The 15,478-nt window shown below is 41.1% G+C and overlaps 1 protein-coding gene across 1 annotated transcript; it reads left to right on the forward strand.

The window, feature by feature from the left end:
• Window positions 1-553: 553 nt before the first annotated feature.
• Window positions 554-6,228, forward strand: LOC141016059 (probable phosphatase phospho1). The gene is made up of 2 exons (XM_073490311.1): window positions 554-597; window positions 5,072-6,228. Exon 2 carries the CDS (start codon window positions 5,106-5,108, stop codon window positions 5,871-5,873), a length of 768 nt encoding a protein of 255 aa, XP_073346412.1. The 5' UTR covers window positions 554-597; window positions 5,072-5,105; the 3' UTR covers window positions 5,874-6,228.
• The last annotated feature ends 9,250 nt before the right edge of the window (window positions 6,229-15,478 follow it).

The raw sequence follows: 15,478 nt of genomic DNA on the forward strand, positions 1-15,478 counted from the left end.
ACATTTTTACATGTAGTACTTAAAGTCAACGTTTTAAGATGTTTTGAGTGCTTTACTCGTGTTTTCTTCACTGGAAGGAAGCCCTGGAGGGCAATTTACAGTGATGGAATGTAACTAAGTACTCAAGTAGTGTACAAAGTTCAAGTACTTCTACTTTAATTGAGTATTTACATTTTCTGCTATTCTAAAAGTCCGCTCCTCTACATTTTGGAGGCAAATATTGTACTCCATTACATTTATTTACATCGATTCTTTTATCTATATATGCATTTATACATGCAAGAGAGCACTTCTGTGGCATATTTCTTTATGAAAATATGCAACATAGTATAAAATAAAAGTAATATTTTATCTTTGACAGGCTTTTTAGCAGAAATTTGAAAAGCCAATAAACAGAACGTTACCCTCGGGGAGCTTTTAATTTGAAAGGTCACGCCGGAAGTTGCGTGAGCACGCTGTCTGACTTGACGCAGTGGCTTTAAATGGGAATACCCTCTGTGCTGGGGAGTCTCCTTTAAAAATCTTGCCGCGTCACTGGGATGCGGTCGCCGGAGCCGGGAACCTCGCCTACCATCCCCGCGTATATGCCCACCGCCGGTAGGCCTGATTTTCTGTCTTAATCCGCACAGATTGTCTTTTCCTGTCGCTTGTCTCTGTGTGCAGTCTTACTGTTATCTTACATTCAGATCTGTGGCGCTCGGACACATACCGGGTCAGCCCTAATGACTCCCGACAGAGCCGCGCTAATGACTTTCAGTGGTAACCTCTCATGCAGGAATAGCTCTCCCGGGTTAAAATTAGATGTCTTGCAGTGTAAGTGTGCGCTTTGAATGATGTAGCTGCTTGAAGGAGATCAGGCGTGTGCGCACTGGGCACAATGCGCCGCTGCAGCCACCCTGCAGCTTACAGGACGGTTACTGAGCACCACACCAGCTGCTCTGATGGTATTACGTTGTCAATGAGCTGACATTGTCCTATAAATGGTATGTATGCATGCGTTTCGTCATTTCCCGTCAGGCCAAGGTCCCTGCAAGCATAAAATGTGTTAAGTAAGAGCCAAGCTCGTCATATAAATGAGAGAGAAACACTGCAGCTTTAAAGTGGTTTAGTCAGTTTAATCATTTGGCACAGTTATATTCGAGATTAAGGTGTAAACTGAAGGCCTATGTGGATTTTGACTGTTTGCATACACACGTTGTGCATTCCTGTTCTGGCACATGACCTTCTTAAATCACAAGCTTTAACCTATGAGGGCATCTAGTGCACATTCTTTCTGTAAGTAGAGACACTGTGTGGAAAAAACAGTAAAAGTGCAAGTACAGGCTGGAGTACTCATCATGCAGAATATTATTATTACTAAAGCTGATTAATGTTGCGTAAAAAAGCATTTAAATGTTGGTCAGATGGAGTTAACTTACCTATATGTAGAACACGTTCTTAGGTAGTGTAATGTATGACTTATTTATTTTATAGATCGATCATGCAAAGAGCAGTGAGTACAGAAAGTGAAGCTAAATGGACTCTATATATACACACTACTCAAAAGTAGTTTGGGATATTGGGATTTATGTGCATATATGCATGTCCATGTATGTGCAGTAACAGTCAAATGAAATGTGTCGCATTAATTTTCACAAAACACAAACTAAAAGTTCAGTCATGTCAGAGAATAAAAGCAGTGAAACATTAAAATAACAGTAGTGTATACACACCAATCAGCCACAACATTAAAAGTACTGATCATACTGCTACAATGCAATGTTCTGCTGGGAAACCTCGGGTCCTGGCATTCATGTTGATGCCACTGGACACAAACCACCTATCCAAACACCATTGTGGACCAATTACAGCTCCTCATGGCAATGGCACTCCTTCATGGAAGTGAGCACATTATCCCCCCCCAGCAGGATAATGTACCCTGACACAGCACAAAGCTGCTCAGGAACAGCTTGAGGAACACAACAAAGAGCCCAAGGCATCAAACGGGCCTCCAAATTCCCAATCTTAACAAGACACTGTGGGATGTGCTGGAACAAGTCTGATCTATGGGGGCCCTGACCCAAACATACAAGAGCCAAAGAATCCACCAGGAGCGATAATCATTCATACGCACTCACACACAGATGAAAGAGACAAAAAAGGGTTTGAATCTTTTAACCAGGACTCCTTCCTGGAGTCAAACATGGGCGAAAAGCTCACCGGCAGGCATCTTGTCACTGGGCCTTGACCCAGGCACAGCTCCAAAGAACTACATGGACCACTACCCGCAGGGATAAGCATCGCTTTGGCGATGTTTAGCAGTTATAGATTACTGATCTCTGTGCTATCTTACACTTGTGTTTTAAAACGTGCCCCACTGCAGAGCAAAACGGAGTAGTGTGGCGCTCAGAGATGCCATATGGCAAGATTTGTTGGCGTTTGTTACATGGGGAGAGAAAATGAAATGAAGTTGGTTGGTTTACGTCCCATTTATTCTTTTCTTATTCAACCTGCTCATTTAGGCCAAGCTAAGATGTTCAGTTTGGTGGCAGCTGTGTTTATTTTTTTTCTGCAGACGGCTGATGGTCTGTTAGTCATTCATGCTGTTTGTATTTGCATTTTCTTACCTTAGCTTCCTCAGTATAGCTAGCTAACTTTGTTTCAAGTCTCTGAGGCTTACTGTGGACATCGTCATGTGCCAATTAGGCTGAGGGGCTGGATTCTCCTCTTGCAGAGTTGTCCAGGATGAGAGGCGCCAGGTGAACGTACAACATCATTAGTGTTTTGGTACCAGAACACCAAAGATTGATGATCAACTTTGTGTTTGTATTATTAGATCTGTGGCCATATGTCTCAGACACTCAGATAGAGAGAGGAGCAGATATGTCAACCACCTGGTGGTGAGTTGGATCAGATGGCAGGGAGGCTGCTTGACAGACCTGGCATACCCAGATGTGCAGTGAGGGTTAACTGTGAACGGCTGGTGGAGGCCTTTGTCTGCCCACCTCAGGAAAAATGTCTAGGGACATGGAATCCAAGTGGCCCATGTTCAAAGCCTCCATTGTGGAAGTGGCTGCTAGGAGTTATGATCACAAGGTCTTCTCAGCCTGTCGTGGGTGCAATCTAAGAACCTGCTTGTCGATAACTCAAGGACATGCTGGCTAACTGTTTAACAACTCAGGAAGGGAAAGCAACGCTTGGCTTATGTTGTGCTCAGTGGGGAAGGAGAGCTTTTGATCCAAACTGAGGATGTTGCCGAATGGTGGAAAGAGCACTTTTAGGGACTCCTGATTCCGATTAACACATCCTCTATAGAGGAGGCTGAGTTCGACAACTGGAGGAAAGCCTCGCCCATATCCCTGGCAGAGGTCTCTGAGGTATTCAAGAATCTATTTAGTGGCCAAAGTGGCAGGCGTGGGTGAGATTTGGCCCAGAATGCTGAAGGCTCTGGACATTGTTGGGCACTCTTGGCTGACACACCTCTTCAGTGTCGTGTTTGGAGTGGCAGATTGGGGTTGGTGGTCCATTTTTATAAAGGGGTATCACATTCCTCAGCCTCCCAGAGAAAGTTTATGCCAGGGTGCTGAAGAGGAGGCTCCGACCTAACTTCAGATCCTAGAGGAGGGAGCAATGCCGATTCTGTTGGGGCGGCTCATCCAGTCTACATGTGTTTTATGGACTTGGCGAAGGCCTACGACAATGTCCCTCGGGAAGTCCTGTGGGGGGACCTACCAGAGTCGTTGTTATGAGGCATCCTGTCCTTAGCTGTGTCTGTATTTTCCGCACTAAGTCAAACACATTTACGTTATCATCAGTTCTGTTTGTGACATTTATAGACAGGATCTAAAGGCACACTGGCGAGTGTCTGGTTTGGCAACCTCAGAATTGCGTCACTGCTTTTTGCAATGATGTTGTTCTGCTGACTTCATCAGACCGTGACTTTCAGCACGCACTGGGGCTTCTTCTCAGTTAAAGGAGTTTGGATTTGAATCAGCACCTCCAAATCTGAGGCCATGGCTCCCTGCTGGAAAACGGTGGATTGCTCCCTCTGGATCGGGACTAAGTTGTTGCCTTAAGCATTCCATAAGCGGAGTTCAAGTATCTTGGGGTCTTGTTCACCAGTGAGGGCAAAATGGTACATGAAGTGCACAGGTGGATTGGTGCGGCGTCAGCAGTAATGCAAGTGTTGTACCAGACCGTTGAGCAAAAAGTGATTTACTAGTCGATCTATGTTAATACAATCTACGTTTTGTAGTTCTTTTGTAGCCCCAAATTACACATTTTAATGGCTTAAAAAATGTTTGGATTGGAAAACTGATGTCATATAAAGCTGTCAAATCAGTATGAAACGGCATCAAATGTAAATGCATCAAAAGTAGTCATTCTAATTCTACAGTACTTCAGTAACTTTACTTTTCTACGTCTCCACACTGCTGTTTGTCATTACCTCGCATTTGTTCCCCTTATGGTAAAGGTATGCTGTAACTCTCTTCACTCAAGTTACCACATGCCAGCAACAGTGAAAGCCTTGTGCTAGAAATACATCAGCTATGTAAATACGGAATTGGCTCCGGTTCAAGATCTTCCATGTATAAATAAATGTCTGAGTGAGTTTTTTCCCTCGTTCCTAAAGGAATGAAGGAATGTCTGTGAGGAGAACTGTGATGAGATAAGGAAGTGCCTGAGTGTGTTTTGCATGTCAGAGGTTACAGCAATCATTTAAACAAAACAGTTAGATATTTCCTGAAAGTGAACATGTGTTACTTCTAAACTGCTTTCAACAGTGTGATAAACATCCTGTTTACATGTTGTTTAATTTAAACCTTTCCTCTTGTAAACACGTTTCCCCACAGCTAATGGCCTAATTAGAAGTATTTAAACATTTTGATGTTTCCTCAGCCCTGTGTGGTTTGGTGCAACAGTTTAATTGAACCCTGGACACAATGTGATGTCAAACTGGCATCCTGCCATTGGCATGTTATTTTCAGAGAAGGCTGCAATAAAACATTCGAGTGCTCTTCAGAGTCTATTGTCCTTGAAAAGGAAAAGAAAGCTGACCATTTTTCATTCCTCCTGTCTTCTTTTCTTGCAGAGGGACCACTCGCCGTTTCCTCCACACACTAAAGATGACAGCTCCATCAAACCAAACCCACGCTGCGCCACAGCAACAGCGCTTTTTGGTGTTGTTCGACTTTGATGAGACCATCATCAATGAGAGCAGTGATGACGCTGTGGTGCGAGCTCTGCCGGGCCAAACACTTCCTGACTGGCTGAAAAACAGCTACAGGGAGGGGCACTACAATGAGCACATGCAGAAGGTCTTGGGTTATATGGCGGATCAGGGTGTGTCTAAGGAATCAATCCAATCAGCGGTGGAGAAGATCCCACCCACACCCGGCCTCCTGAACCTCTTCCAGTATCTGCAGAGCCACCAGCATGACTTCGAGCTGGCGGTGGTCTCCGACGCCAACATGTACTTCATCGAGACGTGGCTGGAGCGCGCTGGGGTGCGTCACCTTTTCCGGAAGATTTTCACAAACCCGGCTAGTTTTGATGCGACTGGCCGGCTTGTGCTGCTCCCTTTCCACTCCCACTCATGCTCCTGTTGTCCTGACAACATGTGCAAGCAGGTGATCCTTAGGGAGTATCTCGCCGGCCGACAAAAGGAGCGTGGAGGTGCTCCCTTCCAAAGGGTATTCTATATCGGAGATGGGGCCAATGATATCTGTCCCTCTCTGGCTCTGGGGCCCCGGGACACAGCCTTCCCCAGGAGGGACTTCCCCATGCACAGGCTGCTGCAGTCTCAGGCAGCCATGTTCAAGGCAAACATAGTTCCTTGGGTCAGCGGCGAGGACATAGTGGACTGCCTGAAGAAAATAATGGCGGAGAGATGAGATCAGAATGTGTGTATGTGTATGTCTGTGTGTGTGTGAAAGAGAGACTGAAAAGAAAGGGGCAAACATAGCAAACATGCACCAACCCCTGTCCTGTTGAGCTGCAGGATATGCATGATTTTACCCACATATGAATAATGTGCATCTATTTGAATCACCTTTTTTTAAAGGAATAGTTTTTGCAGTCCCTCCAGGAAGTTACTATGTTGCAATTGCCAAGACCCACAAATACTGCACGACTGTTAAAATGTTCGTCCAACCCCTGAATTTTTTCTGCGAGTTTGACGAATCATCATGATGATGTGGTGTGCGGACAAAACTGAAAGGTCGTGCAGAATTCACAGTGATCGAAACAAGCAGCATTGCAACTTTCTGTAGGGACTGTTTTTGGAAATATGCTGATTTGCTTTCTTGTGGAGTTACATAAGAATTTTAAATATATATATATATAATTTTATATAGTGTCTGTTTAATAATTATGTAGCTGGAGCCAACAACTAGTTTAGCCTAGCTTAGCATAAAGACAGGAAATGGGGCGAAACAGCTAGCCTAGCTCTGCACAAAGGTAATAAAATCTATAATCAACATGTTATATCTCATTTGTTTGGTCTGTTTAGTACAAAAAAATGGCTTGTCTTATGGGGTTTATGTGTCAGACTGGTAGTCATTGCACCTGGCCAAGAAACAGCGTATAACCCACCATAAGATGGTGAATTATCACTTTTAAACCTTGTATTTTGTATGAATTAAACAAATCAGACAGAATATGTTACTGAAAGACAGGCTGTTCCCTCTTGCTTCCAGTCTTTATGCTAAGCTAAGCTAACTTGCAGCACATTAACCATAAAGAGGAGAGAGTGGTATCAGTCTTCTCACCTCACTCTGTGCAAGAAAGCCAACAAACATACTTCCCAAAATGTCAAACCATTCCTTTAATGCTAGCCTGATATAAGAGTGTGTATTCAGTATTAGAACTTCACTCCCTTTTGAATGCAGACGAACAAGCTCACTGGCCGAGATTATCATGATCAGTAATGGAGATGTGCAGTATTGTTGATGCATTAAGTTCTGGTTTTTGAGTCTGATCAAGATTCTGAAGATTGTAACCAAAGTGTCCACCAGAGTGATCTAAATTTAATGCAGCCAGCTCATGTCACACACCATCCCCTTGAATATGAATGTAATTTACTTTACATTTAAATATCTCAAGGTGTCCGACATTTTTGAGCGATCTTAGCTGTGAAGTTTTGTGTCACAGGCGCTGTAAAAATGTAGAGATTTTAATGATGAAGAGCAACGGCTTCAAGTATTTCATTCTTGGGGGGGGGTCTCTGTGTTGACAGGCTTCTTTTTTAAACCACTTAACACTGACTTCAAGGCCTCGACGATTGACACATGAGTAGGATCACGTGTTATAGCACTACCTGAGACAAAAGACCACACATGTCGTGTCTGGCCGGACAGAACAGGGATAAGGTGACATTACCCGTGCTCTCTCTGCCACTTATTACTGATACCCAATCTAGGGCTTGATTATACAACAGTAATCTACACCAGCATGAGATCCAAAGGGAACGCTGCAGCCATACGCCTACACTTTTGCCCAACTTTAGACCCTGTAAACAATGAAATGCAACGTCCCAATTGAAGATTTAGCATCATATTTGTGTATCATTAGCTAGCACGCACTGTACTTATACACTATTTAAACTCCCAGTCAATATTAGTATTGATAGAAGGCCAGTTCCTTCTTTATGTTTGAATGTATTCCAGGTAAACAAGAGTGTTGTGAGTGAATGAAGATGAGGTTCAGCCTCTATAGTATATTTACATAATTAACTCAACATGTAACCTCATTTTGCCTCACTAAATTCATGACAGGGACTAGAAAATATATTTAGGAATATTAATAATGAGCACTTGGTTTACAGGGACATTAATATTATTTAAATTCGGGGAAATGTGAAGTATGTCTTGTTTAATCTTGTTTTTTTCCATCCAATAAGCTGTCAGAATTCTGATACTAACGGGGCATGTGTACACTCACTGATATCGGCCCTGTCCTGTAACCATAATTAAGTGTATAATTGCATTAATTTTGCATTTTAAATGTTTCATGTATACTGTACATCTTATTCAAGCCATTACGGCAGACAATAAGAAAGTCTGGGTGCTGAAGAAAAGCAGTTAAACAAATAAGTAATAAGTTTGTTAATTGATGAAACACTTCTAGCCTTAAAAAACAACAACATTATGCTGTAGAAGTGCTGGAAATGTCTTTTTAACCAGTGTTTTAGTTACTCAGGGAATAGAGAAGAAGGTGTTAATGAACAAACATAATAGTGTATGTTTATAAAATAATTGAAAGGAACAAAATGTTCATTTGTGATTAAAAACGAGATCGAAGCAGCTGTAATTTGATCCTGAAATTCTTTGAGATCAAAATCTAATCCGTTAATACTTTGTGATTAGGAGATTAAAGTTCTGTGAGCTTTACTCCTTCTCATGCTAGAGGTCGGGGTACTTTAATTTGCTTTACTTGTATGTATACATGTAAAACTTCCATGGAGTTCTGTGCAATAATTAAATGCTGTATACTTGATATGATGTAAAACAGATGTTAAACAGAAAGAAAAACTTGACATTTGACATTTTCAGGGATGTGAATGAACTGACCCAGATCACCAAACTCAAGTGTTTTTAATGACATTAGTATTAATGCTTCACAACAACCAAATAAAATTGTGTTTTTAGGACTAACATGTAGTTTTGTTTTGTTCTTTTCTTTTTTGTGGTTTGCTGTAACTTGTGTGCGCGTGTGTGCGTGTTTTTAATCAAAAAACAAATTATGTGTGTAATGCATTAGTGTATCAGGAATATAAAGCCATTATCTGATAAATCTGTTTCTGTTGTGTGTTTCACAGCCGTGATTATAAACGACCATGATCCAGTTTCCTCTTCAGGATTGAAGAGTGATGGGCTCATGATGATTTATCAGCTGGTTTTTTGAGAACGTATTGAGAAACCATTCACACCTCAAGGTCCATTTAGTAGCTGTTCTGGAGCTTTCAGTCCACATTGGTTTTGTCCAATGTTCAAAGAAACGATCGCAACATTTCTTGAAGGACTTTAAGGACGAGTATAAAGTAGAAATTGAATATAAAAGATATATATTCTTACATTTCCATAAAAAATGCATTTTTTAAATATTAATTAATTATACATACATATAGTTTACATTAAAAAAAAATATGTTAGAGCTGAAATTAACAGATACATCAATCCTCAGCAACTATTTTGATCATCCGTTAATTGTTAAAGTAATTTTTCAGGTTACTTCTCAACTTTTCTGTTTTTTATCACTCTTAGCAGAATTTATTTGGGTGTTGGATTGTGCGTCTGAAAAAAATAAGGCATTCAACGACACATCAACTCTTTTACTGCCTGAGCAACAGGTCTCAAACTCCACGTTCACGGGCCAAATGTGGCCCAGCACCTCATTTTATGTAGCCCGCGAGAGCTTGCAAAGAATATAATTAGCACAATACAATTCTATGCTGCGTTACAGAAGTACGGTGAGCCTAGACTACATTTCGCAGAATACATCCAGATTTTATTATCTGTGTACTAAAGGTGTCTAGCCATAAAATGTCTGTATACTCTCATTATCATGTAGCTATTTCCAGCCGAGTTGTAAATGGTGGCAAGCCAGTATGCTTTCTGTGTAAAGGCTGAAGACATAACTCGATCGTCAACGTGTTTTTCAGAAAGGTACAGTTTCTGAAGCAGTGTATCCTGACCAGAAACAGGTTTTTTACAATGTCAACTTGAAACACTATCGCAGACCGAGTCAGGACGCTTGTTAATTATGTAATATGATAACAGCTACATACATTGATATAGTCTTACATTTACAACTAGCTCTTTAAGGGCAACCTTTATGCTGATGTGGCCCCCTGTTACACCTAAAGTTGCAATTGTTTAGCCAGCAGCTGTCTCCAAGGTCAAGAATAAACTTTAACACTCAATGTTAAAGTTGTTTTGTGAGAAAAGGTCGATGTAATCTTGAAATTATTGCTGGATATGTCTGTTAAAACTGAGTTTAAAGGGGGATGACATCATGAAAAAGCTTCTAACAGGCATCATACCTCAACTAATATGGGCCAAGAATTGAGAGTTATGCTGGTATGCATTTGTTGATGTCTCTGGTTTGATTTAATGTTTTGGGAGAAACAATGTCAAAGAAATTATATGAGAATGGGGGAGTGATTTAAGGGAAGGGACAAGAGGAAGAAGAAGCCTCACATGACGCAACGTGTCCTCTCAAAGTAGGCGACATGTTGATTTAGCAACAGAGGCAAGAGCAGAGAGTGGAGGACAGAAGAGACCCGGCAGTGAGAGGAGTCATCCGAACCACTTTCTCAACTTGCAGGGTTTCAGACAGCCAAAGGACAAAGTGAAGACAGAAGGCAGGATTAGAGGAGAGAGCGCAGACAGAGAAGTGGAGGTCAGTGGAGAGAGAGTCAGCAGTATGGAGCGAGGAGAGGAAAGACGGACAGCAGCACTGAGCTGTGATGAAATGAGAAGACATTAGAGATAAGACGAATAAACACGTGCCACCACCAGGAGAGTGACCTTCAGTGGATGCAGGGGGTTGAATAAATGTTGGCACTGTTTCTGCAAACCGTGGATATGTTGGAAACTTTACATATAGCTAAGTTTAGATTTTAAATGTTATGTTACCAACACTTTGTTACGATTATGAAAAGATCACGTTTTGGATTAAAATACCTGGTTTTGCCGGCAGGAACACAGTTGGAAATCTCCCCAAGGTTGCCAAAATAATGCAACTTGCCGACTGAAGGGCCACACCACCAGATGAGAAAGTCAGCTTAAATACTGTACAGTCTGTCAGTCTAAAATCACTGCCCTTTAATCCAGTTAGAGGTTGTATTTAGCAGGAGAATTCAGACATTTCAACCGATATCCACCTCAGTCTTGACTGGATTCTGTATGTCTATGCAGTCAGACATTTTATTATTGTATTAAACAATAGGATTGTTTTTAGTATCGATCATTTCCCCATTTGCTTTTGTATGCATTTAGCATTTTATCAACTCCTTAAGTATTTATTTTACATCTTTGATTCCAACTAAATGCACAGTATGCAGTTTCTGCCACTAGGGGTTTACAGTATGTGCGAAGCTTGACCAGAAGATGGCGCCAAGTCAACATATCTCAATCAAAACTGCCTCAGAGTGTCCTGTGCAGTGACACACTGTTGTGAGTTACAATACACTTACAATACACCAAGCTATAAGGGGGTTTTGTTATACTGGATTAATGAGAAAGCCACATGACGACAGCAGGATGAGGCGTCCGTTGGCGTAAACATCAGTGCTGATGTGAATCCATGAGAATACGACAGCAGAGGCTCAAGGCTGTGGTGACGGAGATGACATGTGGTGTCTGTGCGTGCTTCATGTCACCATGTGAGCTGGAGATGCTGCTGAAGTCAGCCAAGTAATGTGTTGATTCAGCTTTTATTACTTGTATGAAATTCAGTCTATTCTGTGTCCATTTTGCCTGGCAATAACCTTGTTTCTGCATTTAACCCCTGTTTTATCTCTTCCCCTACAGGCCCACTGACCATCGTCTCTTCTACTTTGACTTATGTCAGATCAGATTAAGACATTCCATGTGTTTATCTCTGCAACCAATCTCTCCAACATCGTTCTCCCTCCGCATCTGATCTCTTCTCTCTGATTTATCCTGTCACTCTGTCCCTCGGGCCTATTTCATGTCATTGTTCTTGTCCACCATTATATTTTCTGTTGTCAGTCCAAGACCCCCTAATGATAACACCACCAGCAAAAAAACTGACAGTGCAAAACACTTTGTATATCACCCTCTTTTTCCAATATGATTCAGCTATCGCTCCTTTGGAAAAAACCTCTCTGTGAGCTCAGGACTTTTGCAACTCTCAGCTCGATTGATCCCCCCGGGATTGATCCTTCAATTTAGGTCATATTGAGGCTGACATTGTTAGGCAAAGAGTACATGCTGTGTCTATTATGATTGAATTGGCGGAGAATAACTTGCTGTCCAACCCAATTTTCAATGACCTTCAGAGGTAAGTGGATGGACAGAAAACCCAATTAACATCAATCGTATATAGAGGATCTCAAACTGTCATACCTTCTTGCCTATATCCACAAACCAGCTGATACAGCCCTTCCCCCCGACAATAACAGAAGACACTCAAATGCTAAAATGCTTTAAATTGGCAGGGCTATCCGATGATTGCTTTTATTGATACCCCCATTGATTTTCCTCCATTCAATTACTCCCTCCGAGGTGAGAGATAACTCAGTTAAGGGACTTCGGCCTTGTAACAGGTCGCTCCAAATTAGGATGTGGGCTTCCGATGCCAAAACACTATCAGGCTGATTAGCGTTGTAAGTGTTTCCACTTGCCTGTGTTTGATTCTTCTGCTGATAGTTTAAGAAAACAATGCCAGCCAGAAGTCAGGCTAATAGCTTTGAGCAGTGGCAGAAACAGTCAGTTAGCAACAAATGGAGATGGGAAAGGAGCGTAGGCTGCCCGAGCTGACGTTTGTCTACGTCCTTGAGATAAATGGTGGAGATAAAAACTAAGCTTCCTTAGCTCGCAGGTCCTCAGCCACAGAAAAAACAATGTTTGAATTGTATTGGTATGTCCTTGAGGATGTTAAACACCACAAAGTAAGCCTCGCTGCAATGCGAGAAGCTTTTATGTATTCATAAATTATCTACTGAAGCTGTAGCAGCTGAGGAAAGCTGAACAGAGAACGTACAGTCCGTCTGTTTTAGGCAAAAGTAGTTCATGATGTTACTAAGAGGCACTCTAGCAATTTAGTGTAACACTTAAATTACGTTAGGGATTTACAAGATTACAGATTAACAAAGAATGGTGAAACTAGACGCACAGAGGTTAAAATATCCCGACTTTTAATCTTTGACCTGGTTCCACTTCCTGTGATGTCTTCTGGTTGCTATTTCCAGCTCTGAATACATGTGAAAAGTCACAGTCGCGAGGGGTTCACACGGTCTCCCACACACGTCCCATAGTTGGGAACACACGTCCACATTCACAAGGAGGTCTTACTTACATAAACAACATCATCATTATGACGGGGAAAGCATACACGTTGAAAGCTACAAGGAGACAATTAAACACTGAACATTTCAAACTGTTTTTGAAGCATCAGTGGGTTATTTGAAAACAAAAGATTTACATTTTTGACATGGCTGGGATACTATCAGGGTGAAGGCTGGAGTAGGAATAACATTTTAAGTCGATAAGGTCAGTTAAAGGGATTTAAACATTGCATGTGCCTAAATGTGCAGTAAAACATTCTCAAAAGTCATACTTAAGTAAAAGTAAAGATATTGTGATTTAAATGTTACTTTGGTAAATGTGAAAGTCACTCTTACAAATAGCACTTGAGTAACAGTCTTAAAGGATCTCAAATTAAATGTACTTAAGTATCAAAAATACAAGTTAATAACACATATACTTACTTGTATGTATTTACTGTGTATCATGGATTTACCAACCACCAGTAGCAGAAAATTACTCAAGCAAAATGCAAGTACCTCAAAACTGTACTTGAGTACAGTGCTTGAGTAAATGTAATTAGTTACCTCGCCTAACATTGGGCTAACGCTTAAATTACAACGGGAAACTTTCCTTTTGTAAATATCATCTTCTTCTTCTTCTTCTTCTACCTTTGTCTCTTTTAATATGTTTTTTTGTATTGTTTCTCTGTGGGTCATTTGGCCTGACGACACCACAGTGACAACACATATCAGATTATAAAAAGTGTTCTTCGGTGTGGAGTTATGTTCAGCGTTAACTAGCTGACAACTAGCGCAACTAGCTTATTGTCTGTTGCAGCGGTAGCCTAGCCTAAGAGCTCTGATGCTAACTTATCAGTATCATGTCGTTAATGCTTTTGTGATAATATAATTTGATATAATGAGCTAATGTAGTTAAACAAAAACCAGACTGTGTGACAGTGTTGTTCAATATTGACCTCTTTAATGTTACAATAACACTTAAATTACAACCTGAAACTTTCCTTTGGGGTTAGGGTTAGACACCACATCGACCACAGCTGTCGGATAAAAAAGGATTTTTAGTGCAAAGTTACGTTTCGCGTTAACTAATGAGCAGCTAGCTCGATGACTAGCTTACTTACTTTTGCAACAGTAGCTCTTTCTATTGGGAGAAATGTAAAACTCTGATGGTAACTTATCTGTGTGATGATGTTGAATATTGAAACCGGCCAAATGAGTCTGTGACTCTTTGTTTTAGATGAAGAAATACTGGAGTTTTTAGCGTCCACACTCGGACAACCTATGTTATGAAATGAAATTATTTATCATGAACACAATTAGCAACACATTTTGATCTGTCACCATGATTATCATATCAGAAACGTGACCAGTTGACCATGCGGGAGAACTGATCAGATTAGTGCCATTACACAGCGGTTAATGTTTGTCGGAGTCCTGCAGAAGAAATGATCTTATGTTGCTCCAGTCATTCCTTCATGTTATATTTTATACTAGTGTTGTCACGATACTGGAATTCCTAACTTCGATACAATACCTCGAAAAATATCGATATACAATACCATTTTGATACCACAGGGAACAGAAGAGAAAGTGAGAAAGCACAGATGGCACCAGTGTATCGATACTGCAGAAAATGAGGATTTAAACAGTTCAAATATTCAGACTGAATACGTATCGATATGCCGACACTACTTTATAAGATAACATTGGTCAGATATTTGCTCAAACGTATTTGGAAGGTGGTTAGAGGAAGCAGATGTCAACAGTGCAACACGTTCCCACGTCTGGTGTAAGCAGGAAGTTAAAAGACAAAATGATGGAGTTTTTGGAGCATTTTTTTTGTTAACAGTACTGGTCAAAAAACACTGGATACTACAAATTCCTGCAATACAACTACACAGGCTCTTTCATTAGAGCGTCAGTGAATGTTAATCTCTCTGATCATTTTCACTTCACACCCCCAGTGGAGCACACAGGCTGTTCACATCATCAGAGTTATTTTATAGCAAGCTCCCACAAGAACTACAGATGACATTATACAGCTGTTTTTACAGGCTCCATGACGAGTAAACTGACCTTTATGTGTAAAATTCATGGAGCGCCCCTTTAAGGCAGCTTGTCGAGGACTTGATAGTGGAAGGTCTCGATGAAAACAAACCCCGCGATTTGTATCCAAAGCCTGATGGAAGAAGATGAAACAAACTGTTGGCGTCTGTTCAGTCTCAGACTCCTTCTAAAGACAACAGTGTGTTGAATATATGTGTTGGTCTTTGCCCGTCTCATAAAGCCTTGACTCATGACCAATTCTTTCTACCATTTGTGCAGCCAGAACAAGAAACTGGAGGAAACCAGAAACTTTGCAATGAACCATTGCATTCTATTCAAAAGGGTGTAGGAGTATTCTGCTGCGCTAACCTAATCGTAAAGCATCTCTGTGTGTTGTTGATAAAGCCACACCTGTCTAAGATGAATAAGTCTGCAATT

The sequence above is a fragment of the Pagrus major genome, chromosome 20 (genome assembly GCF_040436345.1).
Source record: "Pagrus major chromosome 20, Pma_NU_1.0".
Classification (NCBI taxonomy): domain Eukaryota; kingdom Metazoa; phylum Chordata; class Actinopteri; order Spariformes; family Sparidae; genus Pagrus; species Pagrus major.